Source organism: Arvicola amphibius, chromosome 2 (genome assembly GCF_903992535.2).
Source record: "Arvicola amphibius chromosome 2, mArvAmp1.2, whole genome shotgun sequence".
Taxonomy (NCBI): Eukaryota; Metazoa; Chordata; class Mammalia; order Rodentia; family Cricetidae; genus Arvicola; species Arvicola amphibius.
The window spans coordinates 121,533,944-121,558,285 of record NC_052048.2 but is presented as its reverse complement, the minus strand read 5'-3'; the positions used below and the strand labels follow the sequence as shown (position 1 = coordinate 121,558,285).

General features: G+C 39.7%; 1 protein-coding gene across 1 annotated transcript in view; it reads right to left on the bottom strand.

The window, feature by feature from the left end:
* The window catches only part of Sos1 (SOS Ras/Rac guanine nucleotide exchange factor 1), an 86,767-nt gene that overhangs the window by 50,465 nt on the left and 11,960 nt on the right, over positions 1 to 24,342 (bottom strand). The window contains 4 exon segments of the mRNA XM_038317969.1: positions 1,917 to 2,126; positions 3,589 to 3,753; positions 5,267 to 5,398; positions 10,089 to 10,214. Of these exon segments, the coding sequence (XP_038173897.1) occupies positions 1,917 to 2,126; positions 3,589 to 3,753; positions 5,267 to 5,398; positions 10,089 to 10,214 (633 nt within the window).

Sequence of the window (24,342 nt, the reverse complement as noted above, 5' to 3'; positions counted from 1 at the left end):
GTCTCTGAGACCATATAATTTTATACTGGTCTGTTAAAACCTACTAATTACTATTTTATCAGTGATTTTTATTTAGGTCAAATTAATTTTGAGAAATGGTTTGTATACAGTAAGAGATCCCTTCTTTAAATGTATTTTTGGTGAGATTGTAACCTCCTTCTAGTCACTATCCATACTTTGTCTTAAAAAGTTTTTTATAGGAGTGCTGGAGAGATGGCTCAGTGGTTAAGAGCATTGCCTGCTCTTCCAAAGGTCCTGAGTTCAATTCCCAGCAACCACATGGTGGCTCACAACCATCTGTAATGAGATCTGGTGCCCTCTTCTGGCTAGTTGTATACATAATAAATAAATAAATAAAACATTTTTTTTAAAAAAAGTTTTTTATTGGGCTAGAAAGATGGCTCAGCAGTTAAGAGCACTGGCTGCTCTTTTGGAGGACCAGGGTTTGATTCCCAGAAACCACAGGGCTTATAATTCCAGCCCCAGGAGATCCAATGTCCTCTACTGGCTGCCACAGGAAAACAATCACATATAAAATAAAATGAACGCATTTTTTTTTAAAGGTTCTATGTTTTATCTGCATCAACTCCCACAATCCTCACTGCCAGAAAATGAGTGTTCTCCTTTCCATTACTAGACAATTATCTTTTCCAGAACATTTGGTAAGTGGAAACCCATCTTGTATGTCCAGCTTCTCTGCTCATGTTCTTGAGATTCAGTTATTGGGGTGTATACATAAGTACTTCATTCCTTATGCCTGGAGAGTAGCTGTCTACTCTAAGGGTAAATCATAATCGTCCTATGTCTTCACCTTCCATAGGGTAACATGGAAAATTTACAAACCGTAAGTAGTCACTCCACATTCTTCTCCAAAGTCCTTCTAATACATATGTGGAAATATCTCACTATGCTTGATTTGTATTTCCCTGATAATTAATAATACTGAACACCATTCAGCAAGTTTTGTTTCTTGATTTTTGTCTAAGATATTGTCTCTCCTTTACTCTTTTTTTAAAGTAAATTTAATGAAACAACTTAAATGTCATGTACTTCATACATTTAAACTAATTCAATAAATAGCGTTAGCATATTTATAAACTTATAGAATCTAATCTTTATTTAATTTTGTAGTGGTGGGAACTGTACCCAGAGTCTCATGCACGTATCAGACAAGTGCTTGGCCACGGCTCTGCATCTGCGCCTGCTCCTTTGCTTCACAGTCGCTCACGGCTGCACCTTCAGCTCCAGAGCCCGCTCCTGGGGAGCGCCCTCCCCACCAGTCACAGGCTCTGTGGCCATCCTTGAGCTCCAGAGCCCGCTCCTGGGGAGCGCCCTCCCCACCAGTCACAGGCTCTGTGGCCATTCTTGAGCTCCAGAGCCCGCTCCTGGGGAGCGCCCTCCCCACCAGTCACAGGCTCTGTGGCCATTCTTGGTGTGTGAGATTAGTATGGACACTCTCCTGAGACTGGCACCACTGTTACAGGTCTGCTGTGATGCTCAGCACACTTGAGTGCATTTTTTGTCTACAGCTTTGCCTTGCCTGTTTAGAGACAAGAGCTATTTCTTGCCATCTAAATATGGTGTCCAACAATACAGCTGCTCTTGATAAGATCAGTTAAATAACTCAAATGAGTCAATTGAATCAAAAATATCTTCCACCTAACAAAGTTTTATTCCTTGAAATAAATGTATTATTATGTGAATTCATTTTCACTTATATAATTAGTCTATTTTAGATTTTGTCTTTCAATTTCTGATATTTAATCTCTTGAAACTGCTATAGTACTTTATTTGTGACCATGAATTTAAGTTCCACAACTTTAAAAAAATGTTAAATTAGAAGTTACAAATTATGTAATTTCAAATTTGAAATGAAATTTAACAACACATGCAAAAATAGCATAAAATATACTTACATAAGATGAAAACAATTTAGAATTAGAGACAAAGGGTTCTCGAAAAACTTTTATAATTAGATTTAATTCTCTTATATATTGTCGAATTTCTGCCATGAATGCTTTTACCAAATCATAATAAGTTTGTTCTCCTGAGGTGGAAGGCTCTTCATCAGTTAAAGATAAAATATTTATGTCTTCTACATCTTGATGAAACATATCCATCAATACCTATGTAGTGAGAGATATAAAACAAAAGTGTAAAATAATTATCTAGTCTAATTGAAGGTAAATGCCCTAGAATAGTTTTCCATTCATGAGAGTATACACATATTGCACGCGTGCATGCGTGCGTGCGTGCGTGCGTGCGTGCGTGCGTGCGTGCGTGCGTGCGTGCGTGTAAATTGGATGACAAACTCTCCCTAAGGATTCTTTGAAATGGGCTGGAGAGAAGAGATGGCTCAGTGGTTAAGAGCAATTGATGCTCTTACAGAGGACCTGGACTCTATTCCCAGCTCATACATGGGGGCTCACAGTCTTCCTTAATTCCAGTTCCGGAGATCTGATGCCCTCTTCTGGCCACCTTGGAGACTAGGCATGAGCATGGTGACAGACATACATGCAGGTAAAATACCCATATACATTTAAAAAAATTATTCAAAAAGTTTACAATTATTACTCTTGTTGAAACTCATCCTTCCCATTCCTGTGGACTACTTAAGTACTTAAGTCACTACAATATATTTTACCTTAGGCTACCATAGAAGTCACCTTCCAAAATACCCCGGAAACCTTGCTGTTTTGTTTCGTTTAATATTTTTAAGCCTTAGAGACGTAGTCTCATATAACTGAAGCTAGTCATAAGCTCACTACACAGCCAAGGTAGCATCAGTTCTGATCCTTCTGCCTCCACATCTGAGTGCTGAGATGACAAGCTTGCACACTATGTGCTCCTTATACAGTACTGGAATTGAACGCAGGGCAATATACACTCTAGGTAAGCACTCTAAATCAGACTACATCCCAGCCCCTTTTAATATGTTTCTCTATATCTCATTTCTGTGTGAGCACATAATATACATAAAAATACTTTATTTATACGATTCATTAAGAAGCAGAAGGACTGGCTCAGTGGTTGAGACTGCATTTTCAGTTTCCAGCAGCCATGTCAGGCATTCCAGAACTGACTATAATTCAAGTTCAGGGGATCTGACGCCCTGTTTTGGCTTCTCTGAATCCCTGCATGTACACTGTATACATAAACTCATGAAAGTATACACACATACATATTTAAAACAAAGTTGCAAACATTTTGTATTTCAGTTTCAAAATTTTAATCATAAAAACCGAGTACTTATGCATTTAAAAATATGAAAACACTTGTAATTCTTCAGACCAGGTCACTATTTTCATTCTAGATTACTCTATAAGAACAAACACTAAGACATAAATAGACTGGGTAACGAGATGGTCCGAGCATGAGGAATGCCATCAGAAAGGCTTTCTTCCCTGCAAAGGCATTCAGGTGTCATACATCTCTACCTTATTCCTACATAGTAACCACCGGATGCATGCTATTAGATTACTGAAAATCCTCCCAACACATAATCAGTGTCCAATTCTTTCTGAAGAGGACATTAGCATCTGATAAATCATAAGTAAAATTTATGAATAAAACACACAGAGCTCTTACCTTATCAGCACACATTGCCACTTTAATGTCTTGTTTTGTGATTTCATAATGTCGTATATTTCTTACATAATTCCCCACCAACTTTAAAATATCTGCAGAAATATATTCTAATACTGCTACTATGTAAACAGAAACCTGGTGGTCAATTTTATAACCCAAGACCTCCTGAAAAATTAAAAAGAAAGTATGTTTAAACACCATATACAGTAAACTTAATATACTGACTAAAGAATAAAAGTACACGACTTGGCTGAGCAGTGGTGGCTCACGCCTTTAATCCCAGCACTCGGGAGGCAGAGGCAGGCGGATCTCTGTGAGTTCGAGGCCAGCCTGGTCTACAGAGCTAGTTCCAGGACAGGCTCCAAAGCTACAGAGAAACCCTGTCTTGAAAAAAAAAAAAATACATGACTTGGCTTAACTTTTACTGAAGCTTGTCATTACCAACATTTAATAATTTAGGTTTCACTGGTTCAATCATGAGAAATAAAGATACATACCTATATATATATATATATATATATATATATATATATATATATATATAGAGAGAGAGAGAGAGAGAGAGAGAGAGAGAGAGAGAGAGAGAATACACAGATACACACTTTTAAAAAGTTAAGAAAAGGAAGCAGAATTGTCTCTCGTCATGTACACTACTTCAGCAGTGCACGTTACTAGGTAGGTAATGTTATCCTAAGCAGGAAAGTCTAGGTTTGGAGTCAGGAAGCAAATGGTCTCTATTACCAAGTAGGAATGCACACAAGAAGCTGCACAGAATCTTTCCTACCACACACGAGTGTCTATAATACTGGCATCCAGGAATAGCTATGAGTCTGCTACCTCAATAGTTTCCAGGAAACCTGGGCTCCCCATGGAGCCCTATGGCACATTGTTAGCTTTCTATGGGAAAAAAAAAAAAAAGCTATATGCTACTGAGACATTAAATAGTCCTATTATTGAACTTAAAAGAGAGTATGTTCTTTTGCAGAACTAATTTCCTAAAGAAAGATGAATTCTAAACAAGAGGAGAAGATGAAAGTCTGCTGGTGTAACACTGCATGTCTTTAATCCCAGTAAAGGAGGCAGAAGCAGGAGAATTACAAATCCTAGGTCAAGGCCACCTGAGTAATAAAGTGAGACCCTGTCTCAAAGGGGAAAACAGAATAACTTTTACTAAGGTTTTAAATATCGTACTAAGGTGTGTGTGTGTGTGTTTGTGAATCTGTCACAGTAAGAAACAAAACTAGCATTATTAGGATTCTCGGCACTTTTCTGTCAGTTCTGGGACGATTAAAGTGATTAACCTGAATCTAAGTAGGACCAGCTCATGTAAGTAATATTTGGGATTTCTGTCCGTGACAACAGATGCCTGCTGCAGTTTCACGGCAGCTTCTGCACAGAATGCTAACAGATCTGAAAAGCTTTATGGGACACTTAGGTCTGAGCAGCAAAGACAAGAAATTTTACAAATTCTATTTTCTAGCAACCTCTAAGGTAAACAAAATCCACAATATAACTTTATTTATTACTATTGGTCTGAAATTACATTAAACCATGCTGCCCAATCTATATGCATTATCACAGTACCCATTCCACAACATGAATTCCTAGAAAACTTACAACGATTTTCTTATTCAATTAGTTTGCCTTTCAAAGGCAAGACGGCAGGATTTCAGCTTACCCTTAACAAATGATGAATTCTTTCTGCTGGCAGAGATAAAGGGTTTCTTCTCTTCCTCTTTTCAATAGCTGACTGGGCATCAGCTATTGCCCATTTATCAATTGGATGAGGGAAACTTTTTTGAACTCGTTCCTTAGAAAATAGGAAAACAACAACTAAACAACAAACAGATGAAACAGAGTTCGTCACTTAAATTCTTCTTTTAAATAAAAATTCACAAAGCTGAGCTTTTCACATAATTTATATTGTAAACATAATTTTAGAAATCCTTTGGTTGTCAGTGTATTAGTTTCTTAATTATGTGACTAAGAGACTGGACACACTTTAATTACCCGGGAAATCACACCCTGAATTCCACCTTCACGGACACTGATGGCAAGTGTGACCTGTCACTTTAAACATCACTCTTACAGCTTCAAGGAAGGAGACTTAAACTAATTTAGCAAATACAACTCCAATACTTTTGGCCCCCAGGGGAGAGCAGAGGGTTGCAAGACAGGGTTTCTCTGTGTAGTTCTGGCTGTTCTGGAACTCGCTCTATAGACCAGGCTGACCTCAACCTCTCCGAAAAACGCCTGCCTCTGCCTCCAACTGCTGCGATTAATAGCATGCACCATCATCGCAAGCTCAATAAATTCTTATGTATTTGTATTTTTACTTTAATCCCAATCATAAATTCCAGTAGCATTTTCAATTAAAACCTCAGAGATGTTTCTTTCTCCAACCCCCATGTGAGAATATTTCTATCAAAACTGTCTACAAGTCAGGAAGCTATGTGGTTTGTGTCAGTAACAGCAAAGCACGGTTCCATTTTTTTAGCAAACTACTTCAAATCTATCATCTAGAAGTACACAGTTAAATATGATATGATTGAAAGTTACAGAATGGCCTGTCATAACAGCTAACCCCCCTATTTTAAGGTCATTTACTATGAGCAAAAAGTGCTCCCTCTTCCAGTGTTTAAAACCCACTTGCGGTACACCTCGGTTACAGCCAGTAGAGGTCAGTATTACAAAGCCTTTCACAAAGTCACTATCCAACTAGACATGTGAAACTAGATGGAATTGAACATTGCCCCAGTACAAACCTGTAATGGAAGTTTTATCAGTAAGTACATTGCACCGACACTGTAGAGCTAGGTGTGAGGAAGGTACACAGTGCATTTAGGGCATCCTAGGAGCAGGTTTTTACACAGTTATCTAATCCTCTCTTCATCTATGTGCAAGACTGTTCAGGTGCCAGTCTTTAAAACTGCGTATTTTAATTACATATAGACGTAGTTTAATCAGAAGTAAAAGAATTCTTGTAGTTAAAAAATAAAAGTAGCAAAGCTCTTCAACTGCCAAGTTGGAACCTGCCTGCTATCCTTATGTGATAAAGGTAATACAAAGGTCCAAAATAGTGGCAGAGCAAGAGGCGAGGAGGGGTGGCAGGAAGTGAAAAGAGAAAAGATAACAAAAGAACATCCAAAACACAAAGCACCCCTTGCTCCCCCTAGCTCTCTCCGCCTCTAGTCACTCAGGCACTGTGCTTTGGACTGTACCAGGGCCTTCTGCCTCCTGGGTAAGAGTTCTACCATGAGGCTGCAGCTCTTCACCAGCCATGGGACTCCTAGCACTTGGAAACCTCAAACCAGAGAAACAACATGAAACATAAGACATGAAAGTCAAAGAGATAATTATTGGGGGAGGGGACGGGGAATCAGCAAAAAGGGGACAGGAGGGACGGAATGGGGGAGAGGGTGATAACAACAAAGTATAAACAACATATGCATGAAAATGCCATAGAAAACGCTTACAGCCTGGCAGAACTCACGTGCTGCACTAGTCTGATGACATGAGGTCAGTCCCTGAACTCAGAAACCCACAATGGAAGAACAGACTCCACAGTTGTCTTTCAGCTTCCATACACACTACATGCATGCCTGCACTAGCAAACCCTCTCCTCTCCCTATCCCAACCACCCATGCACACATACATTCACGCACGCGCACACACACTAATTAAAAAAAATGTTTTCATCCACCACTTTGTATGCAAACTTTAAAAACAAACAAACAAGTAGACAAACAAACAATGCAGTAGTCTCCAAGCTGGTGAGACAGCTCCACAGGTCAGGGCACTGGCAGCCTCATGACTTGAGCTCGATCCCCAGAACTAATGGGAAAGAAACTCCTGAAAGTTATTGCCTTCATGCAAATGTGGCATGACTACATACACACACAAAGTTAAATGATACATTTTCAATAGTTTATAGGATACCCATATACAGAAACTGAAACAGGGCTCCCGAATAAACCTGGACCTTGTTTTATGAAGCACACTCATCTTTTCTGTTTCCTTCTGGATGATCAATGCACCAAGTGATCTTATGGCCTGGAAAGCCATCTCTCCAGCCCACCCTCCACCCCCCCAAAAAAAACCTGTTTTTGTTTGTTTGTTTTTGAGGGTTTTTTTTGCCTTAAATCTTTATTTGTATCTATTCTCTTCTGATGGTCAATTTTCAAAGAGAAATAAGCAAAGAGAAAGATACCATATAGGATTGTTCTAAGGATATACAAATTTTAAACTAGCACTTTGAAATTATAAAATTTCAGTGGTTAAGAGCTAGGTCTCTTCCAGGAGACCTGAGTCTGATTCCTAGCTCTGCCATCACACAGCTCACAACTGCCTGTAACCCCAGATTCAGAGGGATTGTGCTGCATTGTTTTATGTCAACTTGACACAAAGTAGAGTCACCAGAGAGAAGGGAACCTCAAGTGAAAAAATGTCTCCATAAGATTGGGCTGTAATCAGGCCTGTAGGCATCTTCTTAATTAGTGATTGATGGAGGAGGGCCCAGCCCATTGTGGGTAGAGCCATCCCTAGGCTGGTGGCCCAGGATTCTATAAGAAAGCAGGCTGAGCAGCCAGTAAGCAGCTCCCTCCATGACCAGTGCATTAGCTCCTGCCTCTAGGTTTCTGCTCTGTTTGAGTTCCTGCCCTGGCTTCTTTCTATGATGGACTACAGAGCAGACAGCAAACCAAATAAACCCTTTCCTCTCCAACTTGCTTTTTGGTCATGGTGTTTCATCACAGCAGTAAAAACCCTAAGACAGGGATCCAACTCCTCTGTGGGTACCTGCACTGTGTACATACCTACACACAGATGTGCACACATACATACAGTTTAATATAATAAAAACAAATGTTTGAAAAAGAAACGATAAAGCTTATTACATAAGTGACTGACATTTCTTATTGTCATATTCTTACATATTCTTGCACAAAACTATCTCCAGCCCTAAAGCCTACACATTAGAATTTCATATGGTTTTCTGTTCCTAGTTTATAGATTAAAGATGAAATGAGACATAGTTACATAAACATGACAGAAAGATCTGATTTGTGTTGCAATGTCATCAGATTCCTAGAATATACCAACATCAGAATAATAAGCAAGGTGACATTTGTAAGTCCTTTCTAATACACTAGACATTAAGTCTGGATTCTGCCAAACCATGGAAGCACAAGCAAGGATCAAATAGAAAACCCAACTGAAATTGTTGATGTGATATAATCAGGCAAGCAGTGCTACTCAAGATCCCTGTGAAACAACAGAACTAGGTATTTAAGAGAAATTATGAATAAAAAAATCTGTCTTTAAAATTAAATGGAAATGGGAAGAAATCAGCCAGGCCTAACAGGGAACTCTTGAAATCCCAACAAATGGGAGGTAGAGGCAGAAGGATTAAGAAATGTTCTTGACTATACAGCAAGTTAAATTTAAGGCCAAACTGGGCTACATGTGATCCTGTCTCAAAAACAACGATAAAACAAAACCACCACAAAGAACCTACTGCAAATGAGTTAAAAAAATAAGAATTACACAGTACATGATCTTTTCTACATTTCAAATCTGTTTTTCCCCTTTCTTTTTTGGGGGGTGGGGGGTGGGGCCAACCCTGGAGATGGAATTTGAGGCTTCATGTATCCTAGCCAATAAGATACACCCCTAATCCTCAATGTTCCTAGACAGTTCTATTAGCTGCTTCTTTGAAACAGCAATCTTCCACACTCATCTAAAGTCCTGTAACGTGTAGGAGTTAAGAATAACTAGAACACTCTCCTGGACTCTTTTGCTTTGCTTTTGAGACAGGTCTCACATAGCCCAGGCTGGCCTTGAACTCCCCATACAGTTAAAGTTGATTTGGAAACCTGATCCAATCTTGCCTTTACCTCCCAAGTGCTGGTATTAAAGGTTTGCAGAACAGCAGTGTTTGGCACCATAATTCTTTAAATCCACACCTTGGGAACCTTCAGCTCTGTCAGCACACACTCACATTTGCTTTGTAACTGTTACCAGTGCAGTTATAAGTTCATCTTTCTCTGATCCTAATCTTTCCTACTATTCTCCCTGAGGTATTTTCAGATACTTTATTATCAATCCTTTAACTTTCTGAAATTTAAAGGAAATGTTTTTGGGATGAAAACTTTGCACATGTTCTACTCTTAATAGTATGAACATCTCTGTGAGTTCAAGGCCATTCTGGTTTACATAGCAAGTTCCTGGGCAGTCAGGACTAACTATAGAAAGAGGCTTTGTCTCAAAAAAGAAAGAAAAGATTCTAGTAGCAACAAGAAGTTGTTTATTTAAACTGAAAAGTCAGATCTTAAAGTTTCACAGCTAAGACACAGATAAGCTATCACATACCCAGAACAAAATTTAAAGACATCCATGAGCAACCTGAAGAGCTAATGCTTTTCTCCTTCACTGCCATTACAACAAACATGCAAGCTAGAAATACATACAGTCTACAGGACAAAAGGTGTCATTTGTCATACCTCCACATCTGAAGCACTCCGGGGCTGAGCTTGGCACAGCATGTTTAATAATTGCAAAATTAATTCTTCAACATACTGAAGAGCATCATCATTAGACTCGAGGGTAGGATGAACTTGCCCCTGAACCTATAAACAAAAAGTGAAGTAATTAGAGTGTGGGTTTGTACTAAAGAATTTGGACTAGCCTACAAATACAGATTGACTGTTTTCCAAAAATCAGGGCTTCTCAATCTTTGTTCCCAGCCTCATGCACCATGTAAGCTATTAATATCTTTTGGAGATCCAGTTACCTAACTGTAATTTCACTATTTTTGCATACACTATGGATTGCAATGAGATGCAGAAAATGGGAGTAGGAGGGAGTGGCTATGGCGGTGATAAAATACTCAGTTTATGTGGGATGCCTGCTCAGAACCAGCTAGAACTTTCAACATTCTACTTGGGTGAAATTGAGGGTCTGTCCCTTGTTTAATTCTACCTTCCATACCCAACGATAAGACCCAAGAGGATAGTTCATCAGGTTCACTAATGAATATTCATCATCTAGTATTATGGAGAGCTCACACAATACAAGTTAATAGATAATTGTGGACACAAAATCACCTTACAACAATCAACACAGGGCCAAGGAGAGGATAAAAGCACAAGCCTGATGACCAGAGTTTGATCCACACACAAATTACACATTTGTAATCATAGCACTTCTACTGCCAGATGGGAGTCTGACACAGGAGAATTGCCAAGAACCTGGCAGGCCAGAAGCCTGGAGCACTCAGCACAGCAGGTGAGATAGAGACCCTGTGTGGGAAGAGTTTACTCCCCCACATGTTGTCCTCTGACATCTATAAATGTTCTCTCTCTCTCTCTCTCTCTCTCTCTCTCTCTCTCTCTCTCTCTCCACACACACACAACCCAAATGAGCACTTTGACACATGTGATTTAGTATATTAAACTTTGAGAAGATGGGTGATCATCTAATAATCTTTATTTTTCCATGATTATTAGATTCCATTATTTTTCAGAATTGCTTAATTACTTAAGGCTGGCTGATGGTCTCTACCAAGCTTTCATTTTAATAACCAGCACAACAGTTTTGCATTCCTTTATTGCTCACTATGGGTCAGAACTATTCCTCACCAAATAAATGGCAAGAAAAGTCATTCCTGATGATAGATGTGCTTTAAGACATGTACCCATTGACTGAAAGCAAACAGTATGGAGATGAGAGCCTCAGTGTGGGGAAACACTGTTAGTATATTGTAGCTAGTTTTTTGTTTTGTTTGTTTACTCTTTTGGGGCCCACCACCCTGCTCCCAAATACATACATGGAGACTTATTTTTACATATGAATTCCCAGCTTTACTTTTTACTTATGAATTCCTTGGCTTGTTTCTAGCCAGCTTTTCTAAATTAAATTATCCATCTCTCTTAAACTAAGTTTTGCCTCTGAATTTTTACCTTTCTTTATTCTATACATCTTTCTTTCCTTCTTACTTCATGGCTAGGTGGTTTGTCCTTGGCATCCTTCTCTCCTCTCCTTTTCTTGCTCCTCCCTCTTCTTTCTTCTCCTATTTATTCTCTCTGCTTGGCAGCCTCACATATTTCTCCCTTCTGCCCAGCTATTGGCTGTTCAGCTCTTTATTAGATCAATCAGGTGTTTTAGGCAGGCAAAGTAACACAGCTTTACAGAGTTAAACAAATGCAACATAAAAGAATGCAACACATCTGTGCATCATTAAACAAATATTCCACAGCATAAAAGAATGTAATACATCTTAAATTAATATTCCACAGCAGTATACTAATGATGATATTCTAAACAATGGGTATTAGAAGTCCATATACATACATCCACCTCACATAATTTTTAAAGGTAAATATTTGAAGGCAAATGATATTCTATCAACTCAGAGCTGCAAGAGGGAATGCTTAAAACCAAAGTAATTTTACAGGTGAAGAAATGGCCCTGGAAGCTGAAACTGTTTGTCTACATACTTTTACCCAAATTCAGTATATTAACTGCCATCCTAATTACAATTTGTTTACTTGTTTTTCTTATTTTATTAGATGACTATACACAGCTATGGAGAGTTGGGGATTCAGAGTGTTGTAGGGAAGCCGCTAGTTGTGCACTGCAGCTCCTTTAAGAGAGGTTTTCCTGATTCAGCAGTAGCAGAAAAAAAGCTATGCCATTTTGAAATGCTGGATTTCTGGGCTGTGCTGCCAGTGCAACCTCTGGCTCTTTCGGGAGAACAAGCATTTGGATGGGGTCTGTGAACAGTGTGCTGTGGCTTGCTTGATGGAAATGTAGACCAGCTGTGTGCCTGGAAGTGGTGCAGTGTGCATGGCTCTCAGAGGCAGTGAGTGGCTCCACCATGCTGGACTATGCAGAACAAGCAGAAAGTACCATATATACCCTAGTAATGCTGCAGCTTAAGTTTTTAAGAAGCACTTCTGGTCAGTAAAGAAACACAGATGCACAATAAGACAGATTCAGACATAAAAGACCTCTAAATGAGACACAGTGTTTAAAAAATGTGTGTAGGCTTTGGAGAGAGAAGATAAAGAGTATAGGATAAATGGTTTATAAAAACACAGTGTTTAAAGAGACAGAGTACAGACAGTCATAGATTAAAGGAGTAAAGATAATAAAATAAATATTAAAAAATAATAGAGCAAGAAAAATAAGCCACATAAAGATGGAAAATTCACAAAGAGTCTGGATTATGTGAATTACTGTGTTTTCTTTGAATTTTTTGACTGTAAAGGAGCTAAGTACAGAGAGACATTTCATTGTATGGGCTGCTAAACTAAACCAACGTACATGTTTTTAAAGGTTTCTTGACTACAAAGTTTGAGTCTAAGGATATGTTTCTTTAGAAAAGAGGTTCTTCTTTCGTTTCCAAAGAGGATGAGAACCTGTGCAATACTTCCAGACTAATGTGGTTTGATGGATCAAGGCCCCCTGAAAGGTCACCTTGAACACCACTCAAAAAAAATTTCTTCACCCAATAAACAGCAGGAAGAAGTATGGAGAAAACTATGCCCATATTTTAAATTCTGTTTATAAATGTTTGTTTACATATAAAAGGGGGTAAGCTATAGAGATTTGCATTGGTATAGATTTTGTTTATTGATACAAATTTAAGGTCAATTTTGTTATATGTATATTTCCACTCTTTATGAAAGCATTGTCTGTACAGTTCATTTACAAATGTAATGTATAATTAAGAAGTATAGATTAGTAGATAATCATCTATAATAGTCAAGCTTGTAGTCATGTTAGTTTTTCTAGAGGTACAGAAATTTTATTTTAGATGGATAGGCATTCTTCAACCCTTTCAAAGACTACAGAATATGGCATTTAGAATGTTTAAGAACTTAGGACTTTTCATGACAGTGAGACACATATGCTCCTGGCGGCACCAATCTACTTCAAGAGGATGATATGCATCCAAGAGGCTCCTTATGGAGTTTGCTGGCCATTTGGGCAAGAAACTGCTCTTGCCTAGACTGCTTGATACTATGTTGTATGAGCTGGATATGCAGGACCCACAGAGAAATGACTGCTGAACTTGCCTAAAGGTAAGACAATCCTTTGGGGTTCCTGCTTCATCAAAAAGTCTGTTAGACATTCTGCAGGACACAGAAGAAAGTGACTGACAAATTGCCAATATAAGTGGAACTGTCTTTGAAATTTCCTGCTTCATGAAAAAATCTGTTGGATACTATGGGCCTGTAAACTGAAGATGGATGCCCCAAGGGTACAGAAGAACTTTGGGTGACTGTCCAGGCAGTGAGATGTCTCTGTCATTTCTAGAGTTTTGGAAGTCGCTTACAATGCACTTCCTGTTTATTTAAGTAATAGTATATCCTTCTGGAGCCTTTGATGGATTTTAAGAATTAAGTTATAGTTTCCTTAGTTATGATAAAAGATAAAATAAATAAATATTGTAACTGTAATTCTTGCTTGATACCTGTTATATGTAATTTTACTATGTTGAAGTTAAAACCTTCCTTTTTTATTTAAACAGAAAAGGGGAGGTGATGTGGGATTTCCCTCTGTATGCTATGATTACCATTGATGAATAAAGACACTGCTTTGGACCTATAGCAGGGCGTAACTTAGCTGGGAAAAACTAAATGGAATGCTGGGAGAAAGGAGGCAGAGTCAGGAGAAGCCATGCAGACCCACTGGAGACAGATGCTGGAACTTTAGCTGGTAAGCCACAGCCACATGGCAATATACAGATAAATAGAAATGGGTTAAATTAATATGTAAGGGTTAGACAATAAGAAGCTAAGCTAATGGACCAAGCAGTGATTTAATTAACATAGTTTCTGTGTGATTATTTTGGGGTTAAGCAGCCGGGAACCAACAAGTGGCCTTCTTCCAACATCAGGGTTTTAAATTCACTCCTTTCCATTCACCAACACTTTCTGACTAACGTGTGTGGGTATTATAATACAGTCATTCTTCATTACACTTAGTTATTGCCCCTTTTAAAACTCTGGGAATGTATTTTATTTCTGTACACAGAATTGCATGCCTTGACAGCTCAAACTGTCTCTCAGAGATCCTCTATACCCTCATGGGTCATTTGCTAGCAGTGAATCCTAACATCACTTGGAGCAATGATTCTAAGTGGCTATCAGCCAAGTTTCTTTCTGAAGGTTATTAATGAGTGGGCTGAGACTCATAGTGTTTGTTGTGCAAACATGTAACCAAGTTTGGATGCCAAGTGCCCATTGAAAATCAAAACTGCCAGGCATGATATATACCAGTAATCCCAGCACTGAGGAAATAAAGACAGTAGGACCACATATCTAGCCCATTAGTGAGCTGCAAGTTCAGTGAAACCCTGTCTTAAAAAACAAGGTGGATCCAGTTATCAAGGTGTGTGCCTTTATTCTGAGAACATGGAAGGGAGAAGCAGGCTGACCTCTGAGCTCAAGGCCAGCCTGGTATACACAGAGGATTCCAGGCCAGCCAGGCTAGTTTAGGGTGAAACCCTGGTATTTGGGGGAGGGAGAGAAGGGGAGTGGGCAGAAAAGCAATTGAAGAAAGCATCCTCCACATCTATGTGCATACATGTGCACACCAAACTATACACATGTACCTCAACACCAGCATACAAACAACATTAGTGATACCATCTATTCTAGGCTCTCTGGTTTCTATTACTTTTCGGTTTCCTTGCAGTGCTCCATGTCTTCTGTCACCTCTAAAGTGTGTGTTGCCTCATGCTATTCTCCTAAGTAATATCATTTTGAACTATGACCTGGGCAACTTCAAGACTATCCCTACTCTCCTGATTTTGAAACCCATGTCTCCAGTTATCTGTGCAATAGCTCCATTACTCAACAAGCATGTCACATTTAACACTAAAGACTTTTTCACAACAAAAACTAAACAGATATATGCTATTTTCAAAGGTGTGTGTGTGTGTGTGTGTGTGTGTGTGTGTGTGCGTGAAACCGTATATATGGCTCCAGATGTACTAAGATGTAATTCTCAAACAATGTATCTAAAATTATGGATCACATATTTATTATTTAAGGTCTCTGTATCAAACATACTATAGCTGGAAATTTGCAAAACCACCAACATTTTACAGCTGAAGAGGTGATTCAGTTTTAAGAGCACTGGCTGCTTTTCCAGAGGATCCAGGTTCAACTCAGCACTGAAAGCAGGGGTCACAATCATCTGTGACTCCAGTCCAAGGGAATATGATGCCTTCTTCTGGTCTCCGCAGGCAAGCATTTGGTGTGTGCATACACACACACACACACACACACACACATTACATAAATCTAAAAAAAGTGAAAAAAAGAAAATCCACCATGTGTTAGAACTAAAAGAGGTTTAAAGGTCATTTAGATCAGCCCTCCATCTGTCAGATGAGACAAAGACTACAACAAGCCCATAGCTGATGGATCAGAACTAACAACTGAACCTGTGCCTTCTGGTGTCTAATACAGCTCTTTCAAAATCTCTCACTTTCTAACTAGAGAGAGAGGGTACAGAACCCCAGAAAACTCACAAAGACAAAGAGTGAGTACCATGGATATAGTTATTAGTGGCCCTGTAAATAAATCTTGGCTAGAAGCATGCTGTGGTGGTTTGAAAGAAAATAACCCCCACAGGGAGTGGCACTATTAGGATGTGTGACCATGTTGGAGGAAAAGAAATGTGTCACTGTAGGGGTGGGATTTGAGGTCTACATTCAAGCTATGCCCAAAGGCACAGTTCACTTCCTGTTGCCTGTGGACCAAGATGTAGAATTCTCAGATCTTCTGCAGCACCATGTCTGCCTGCATGCCATCATGTCCCGTCATGATGAAAATGGACTAAATCTCTGAAACTGTAAACCACCCAATTAAATGTTTTCTTTATAAGAGTTGCCATGGTCATGGTGCCTCTTCACGGCAACAGAAACCCTAACTAAGATGGAAGTTGGTACCAGGAACTTCTATTGCTGATAGGCCTGACCATACATTTGTTTGAAGGAATATGGACCTTGGGACTATGAATTAGAAAATGGCTGAACACTTTAAGTGCTATTTAACAGGCCATCCTAGCAGGAGCATGGAAGACAGTGGTACTCAATGGGATTTGATGAACTCTGGGGCCTGACTCGAGAGGTTTCAGAGAAGAATTTTAGTATGTTGCCCAGAGATCAATCTTGTGAAATTTTGGCGATAAATGTGGCTGCTTTTTGTCCTTATCTGAAAAGTTTGCCTGTGGCTAAACTGAAGAGTTTTGGATTAATTCCATTGGCAGAAAAAATTTCAAAAGTCTAGTATAGTCTTTGTCACGGGGTTATTAGTGTTAACTCTAGTGAAGATTTATAATGAAAAGGAGCAAGCTTAGCAAGGAAAAATAAAAAATGTAAAATCTGAGGAGAAAAGGAGCACTAGGGAAGAGAACTAAATCCTGTGTTCAAGGAGATAAACCAATTAAGAAATGGAATAAAGGGAGTGGTGACCTCAGGGAAAGACCCCACCAAGCTAAATTTCCAACCTGTGAAAAGGAATTAAAGAAAAGCTTAGTGCTAGTGGTAGTGCACACCTTTAATCCCAGCACTTCAGAGGCAGAGGCAGGCAGATTTGAGTTTGAGGCCAGCCTGGTCTACAGACCCAGTTTCTGAACAGCCAAGATTAGGCAGTGAAGGAAACCATCAAAAACAGAAAACTGGTGAAGATATAGTTGAACAAACACACATGTTCCAGCCCCAGTAACACCAGAACTTGACAGTTTTGATCACATGGTTCTGGCTTTAGAGTCAAAGAACTACTAAGGAAAGCCATTGAGGCCAGGCATGTATCAAGTTTGTCCCTGAGTAGAGGCCTAGAAAAGCCATTGTATGAAGCTGTGAAGTTGAAGCATGGATAACCTTGGAGACCCCAAGATGATGGACATGCCAGAGCCATGGGATACCTATCAAGGAGAGCTGCTAAGAGGGAGTGGAACCAGCCCAAGGTAGAGAAGTGTGTTACAGTCAACAAAGCTGAAAGGAGTTGGAGAGCTAAAGAGCATTTTGACATCTGACATGGAGGTGAAGAGTACGGAGTTTGCCTGGCTGGTTTGGGGGCTTTGATCCAGTGTTTCCTCAGTGTGCTTCCTTCCCTGCACTTTGGAATGGTAATGTATGTCTTGTGCCATTATATGTTGGAAGCATGTGAGCTGCTTTTTTATTTTGATTTTAAGGGAATTAAAGTTAAGAGAGTGTATGAATCTCAGAAGAGACTTTGAACTTTAGACTTTTAAACAAGTTTGAGATTGTGATAGATTATGGGGCCTTTTGAAGTTGGACTGAATACAATTTTGCATTATGATATGGTTATAGGCCTTTGAGGGCCAGGGAATGGAATGTGGTGGTTTGAAAGAAAATGGTCCCCAAAGGGAGAGGCACTATTAGTCGGTATGGCTTTGTTGGAGTAGCTGGTCTCGTTGAAGGAAATATGTCACTGTGGGAGTGGGCTTTGGTGTCTCCTATGTCCAAGCTATGCCCAGTGACACAGTTCACATCCTTTTGCCTGCGGATTAAAGATGCAGAATTCTCAGCTCCGTCTCCAGCACTATGTCTGCCTACATCCTGCCATGTCCTACCATGATGACAATGGACTAAATCTCTGAAACTGTAAACCACCCAATTAAATATTTTTCTTTATAAGAGTTGCCATGGTCATAGTGTCTCTTCACAGCAACAGAAACCCTAGGAAACATGTTGTCCTACTTTAATCAGCTTTGGCAGATCTTTTCATGTGACAAGGTAAAATGGTCACTGATTCTCCCAGGATTCAATGGTTATAAATTTGTCTCTTATAAAGACTCACTTATCGTGGTCTAAACTCACTACATGGCCAAAGATAACCTTATATTTCTGACCTTCCTGATCCTACCTCCTCAGTATTAGATTACAGGTATGTGTGTGGTGCTGAGGATCAAACCCAGAGCTTCATGCAGCTAGGCAGGCACTCATACCAACTAAGCTACATCTCAAATATTATACATACTGTCTGTTAAAGGCTAGCTATACAGGAATGAGTCAAACACAATAATTGTTTACATTACTGACTTTATATTCTGATGTGTACGAACCCTACTCCAGATACTACAGTTTGAGCTCTAATAATGAGTTACAATTGTATGTTCTTCTATCAGTCTAATTGGATAATGATGCTCCAATCAGGCAAGGTCTTGTTCATCTATTTATAGATTCGTTTTCTCCTTTCTTTTTACTCCAGGCCTCTGGCATTCAGGGAAAACTTGAATACTCTGTTTTGTAGAGGTGAAGGCATAAAATGCTTGTGTGCCAATAAGGCTAGGAGTTTGGCTGATTCCAGGAGCACGCCTTCAAGCAGAAACTATTCTACATACAATATCAGTTTAAACTAAGACAGACATTTATTGTGCAGAATCAAATTCATTATATACAGCCACACCATAGAAACACAGACTAAAAACAATAACTGGATAACTAAATTCTCATACATTCAAATGCTGGTTAAATCTGGTGTTTTATGTAAAAATTTTCAGGATTCAAGTTTGATAATTTCATTTACTGATAGTTACTAAAAGCTGAATAAAACCTAGTAGGTAAATAAATAAATAAATAGAATTACTTTACTTACAGAAAATGAAGTGTATTTCTAAGTTTCTAGACACCAATTTTTATCATCTACTCTCTCAAATCAGGTTCACAAAATTCATTTACACAAGAAGCCAACAAATTGTTTTATTTCCTCAAAAGAACAAACCTTTCAAGTTCTCTGAAAACACGGTTAAATGTCAAGCAAAACCAAATATTCCTAAGAAATACATGATACACATTTTTTAAAATGTGTACCAGTGTTTTGCCTATGTGTACCAGTGATGGTCAGAAGTGGGTACTGGATCCCCTGGAACTGGAGTTACAGACCATTGTAAGACGCCATGTGTGTGCTAGAAACACAAACTAGGTCCTCTGCCATAGCAGCAAATGCTCTTAACTGCTGAGCCATCTCTCAACCCCTCCTTTTTACTAAAGAATCAATGATAGACACGAATAGGAATTTTAATCGACATGACATTGATTCCTTTGGTAAGATATAATCACCACATTCAACCAAAGATACCACATCTGGGATTTTAAACTACCCAAAGGACTGACTGACTTCTATCCCCTGATGGTTCACTTTATCTGTAGTAAATCCTAGCACATTATATAACAATTTTATGTGCTATTATAACTAGTTCTGTATGAATTTCTGTCTGATATAAGGACACTCAGGAACCCTAGGTAAACCACCAGAAAGCACTGTTTTGAATTCTAATGAATCTTTAAGAGCTCTTCTGGCTAATTTCTCTCACAGAGATTTGAAAGGCTTTAGGTTGTATTCGATCATGTCTTAAGCTCAGATCTTCTCTCACACATCCCTTCATGGTGCTATGTATGCACATAAAGAAGCCAGATCAGGACACTGGTGTGTCACTTTACAGTCTTCAGACAAGGTCTCTTCTTAAACTGGAAGGAAGCTCACCATTTGGACTAAGATGGCTGGCTGCGACTCTAGAGACCACCTGTCTCAGCTCCCCAGTGCAGGTTACAGGCACCCACAGTCATGCCTGGTTTTGGTTTTGCTTTAATGTGGGTTCTGGTAGTTGCAAGTCCTAATGGTTGCAGAACAAGTACTCTTGCCTATTGAACCACCTTCTCAGCCTTAAGTATAATGAGAGAATCTGAAATGAGGCTGGTATTTTTCAAAACTTTTACCATAAGAGCAAATAATAAAGACTTGATTATTCAAATCTGTGTTGCGGTTGTTAAGTCATAGTTGATGCTTCAGATATTTCCCTACCTCACTATAGGATTAGTTTAAAAGGCAAGAAGGGCTAGAGAGAGGGCTCAGCAAGTAGAAGTGCTTGTTTCACAAGCCCATGTATGAGCTTTGGTTACTGGCGGGGGTGGGAGTATAAAGATGAATTAAGGACATAGCACCACTGTCCTACTACCAGACACAATCATATAAGCCTGGGTGCTGCTGCTGCAGACCCTTGGAGTACGTCTTGTCCCAGCAGACAGAACCCAGCCTTCTGGAAACCACCATGAAGATGCTGCAGCCCAATTAGATATCAGCCAAGGACCTAGTCACCTTCCTGTGAGATAGAACAGGTATCCACAGTGACAGTCACCCAGATCCTGAAGGGACAGGTAGGTAGGTGGTCATCTAAGACCTGACACATCCCTCAGTCAGGACTTATTCCTTATGAGGCTTTGTCTAAGGCATACCACATAGACAGACAGGGCCCCAAAGACCAGGCACAGCCACAGCCACAGCCTTCCTCTGAGGCGTCAAAGCTAAATGTCAAGGTCATTGATTTGCACACATACACAAATGCAACATGACATAGGGCAATGAGCACACCAGTGTAATGTCTTATGTAGCACACCAAAAAAATCAGGCAGCCTATGGAAGAAATGACCCACCATCCTGGTGCTGGAAGTAGTACTGAGTGTTTGCAGTCCAAGAACCAAAAATATGAAAACAGTCACATTGCCCGAGGCCCAGTGGTCAGCTAGACTTCTATAGTCAGTGACATCCCAGGGAGAGATCCCGTCTCAAAAGATGAGGACAACTCCTAAGGAATGAAGCCAAGGAGACCTCTGGCCTCATCAAGCACATGTGTGCACGCACACGCACGCGCGCGCGCACACACACACACACACACACACAATAGGATACATGTACAGCAAGTATTTTTCAGAGTACATATATAGACTTAGTTCTTTAAATAAAAACTGTATAGGTATAAGGCTAAGGACATGTAGTTGTGATAGAAAGTGTGCCATACAGCATAACAACAGAACATCTGAACATCTCATAAAAAACTTTCTCACTGATAAAAGATGGAATAATTTTGGGGTTCTATTTTTGTTTTGTTTTGTTTTGGTTTTTCAAGACAGGGTTTCTCTGTGTAACAGCCCTGGCTGTTCTGGAACTCACTTTGTAGACCATGCTGGCCTTGAACTCAGAGATCCGCCTGCCTCTGCCGCCCGAGTGCTGGGATTAAAGGCATGTGTACGCCACCACTGCCCGGTGAAATATGGAATAGTTTTAAGACCAAGTCAAGGGCTGGAGAAATGGCTCAGCAGTTAAGATCACTTGCTGTTCTTTAGGACCCAAGTTCAATTCCCAGCATCACACAGGGTAGCACACTTGTAACTCCAGGTTAGCCAGCCCTCTTTCCAGGCCTCTGTGGGCACTCACACATATGTGGCATACAAAAGTAAAAATAAAATTAATCTTTAAAAAAAAAAACCTGTAAGCTAGGCATGGTAGCACACACCTTTAATCCCAGCATTAGGGAGGCAGAGCAGGTGGATTACTGTGAGTTCAAGGCCAGCCAGGTTTATAGAGTGAGTTACAGAGAAACTCAGTCTCAAAACAAAGCAAATAAACAACAACAATAACAAAAAACCCTCTAAAGCAAAAAAGTGTAACTATTCAAAATACAATAGCTTTATACAAGGCTGAAGTAAATGATACTTAAAACAATCTTGATATTGGACTTTCCAGTTTCTAAAACTAAGTATTACTATTGTTCATTTAAAAAAAAAAACCCACTGAATTACACTGAAAATGACTGTGGTACTAATTCCTCACCCTGAAAAAAATTAAATATACATACAATTTTTCCTGTCTGATCTGTACATTATAATAACCAAATATCCCTATTTAAGAAGGAATTCTTCCTTCTGGGAGGATTCATAATAAATGTAGAAAGATAAAAATTGCAACCTGGAACAAATAAATTAGCTAATATTCATTAGTACATAAAACCATTATGTGAAAAGCTGATCTTTATAAAGAACAGATTAACCTCTGAATCCTCTGGTCCTTTTTGGCTAGTATCACTAAGATTAGGACCAGACTTGCTGCAATATGAAGGTGCGGTGCGGTGCCACCCGAGAGACAGACTGATTAAGTATTTAGCTTTGATAAGCAAAACATTTGGAGATCTATAGAGAAAGCATAAAAGGTGGCGAGGGGATGGCTCAGTGGATAGTAAACTGAAGTTTGGATCCCCAACGCCCATGAAATATTGGGCAGGCAAAGTTAGCAGCTGTAACCTCGGCACTCAGAGGGCAGGTGACCCATGGGCAAGCTGGCCGGCTAGACGACAGGTCCAGAGACCTGCCTCAAGAAATAAGATGGAGCTTGGTCGAGGAAGACACCTGACATCAACTTTGGATCTGACCATCACAGCACTCAGGAAGTGAAGGCAAGAGGACCGCTTCACATTCAAGCCCAGCCTGTGCTATATAATGAGGTTAGGGCCAGCTTGGGCTATGAGTAAATCCATCTTTAAAACTATATGTAGGGACTGGAGAATTGACTCAACAATCAAAGGCACTTGCTGCACTTGCAGAGGACCCAGGCTCAATTCTCAGCACCCACTTGGTGACTCACAACAATGTAACTCCAGTTCCAGGAGATCAGAACCCTCTGACCTCAGTGAACACAGGCATGCAAATGGTATAAACACATACATACAGGAGAGATACCAACACACACAAAAATAAAGAAATAATAATAATAATTGTAAAAAGTTATTTCAGTTGAGAATGCTGGTTCATACTTGTAATTCTAATGAATTCCAGCCCAGCCTGGGCAATATAGCGTGTTCCGGGCAAGCCTGAGTTATATGAGAACTTGTCTCTAAATAAAATAAATGACTTTTAAAATCTGTGTTCGGCACACAGATATTAATTTTATTATTCTTTAAAACAACTCATACATTCTATTCGCTGTTTGTATATAGACTTCAAACCTCTAAGAAATTAAGAAAGGGGCCAGAGAGATGATCTGCAGCTAGGAGCACTTGTCCTTGCAGAGGACCCAGGTGCAGGGGATCTGGTGCCATCTTCTGGCCTATACAGGAAAAATGCATAAAATAAAACAAATCCTTTTTGAAAACTAAGCGAGTCCCAGCAGGATGTGGCAGCACAGGTTTATAATCCAGATATGTGGGAGGCGGAGGCTGAAGTATTAGGTGTTCAGGGTCAACCTTGGCTACATTCTGTCTTAAAAAATAAAAACAGAGACCTGTGAGATGCCTTAGCAGGTGTCTTATTTGGGGTTTTATTGCTGTGAAGAGACACCATGACTACAGCAAATCTTATAAAGGAAAAATTTAACTGGGGCTCAGAGTTCAGTTCAAAGGTTTAGTCCATTACCATCATGGCAGGAAACATGATGGCAAACAGGGAGGTGCTGGGCAGCAGCTGAGAGTTCTATGTCTGGATCCACAGGCAGCAGGAAGAGACTGAGACAAACTGGCCAGGCTTGAGCATATGAGACCTCAAGGTCCACCCCTAATGACGTACCTCCTCTAGCAAAACCACACTTCCCCCATAGTGCCACTCCCTATGGGCCTATTGGAGTCCTTTTTATTGTAGCTCTGTAGGACCTGGAGTTCAAGGCCTGTCCCAGCTATACAATGAGACCTTGTCTTTGAAATATTGATATAATACGGAGTGGGTAGTCTGAGGTTGGAATGTATCCTTTACCTCTGTGGTACTTTGATCACCACTAGATTAGTTTGCCAGTCCTAAAAGGCTCAACAGCAAGAAGGTGTTATACATGAAAATGAGACCTACCCTCACTCCTCAAGGGCAGGCTTTGGGGTGTAGGTAGGTAGATCCCTGAACTCAAGCCCTGTCTCAAACAAGCAAACATCCAGAAAGGATAAAATGGCACTGTCTAT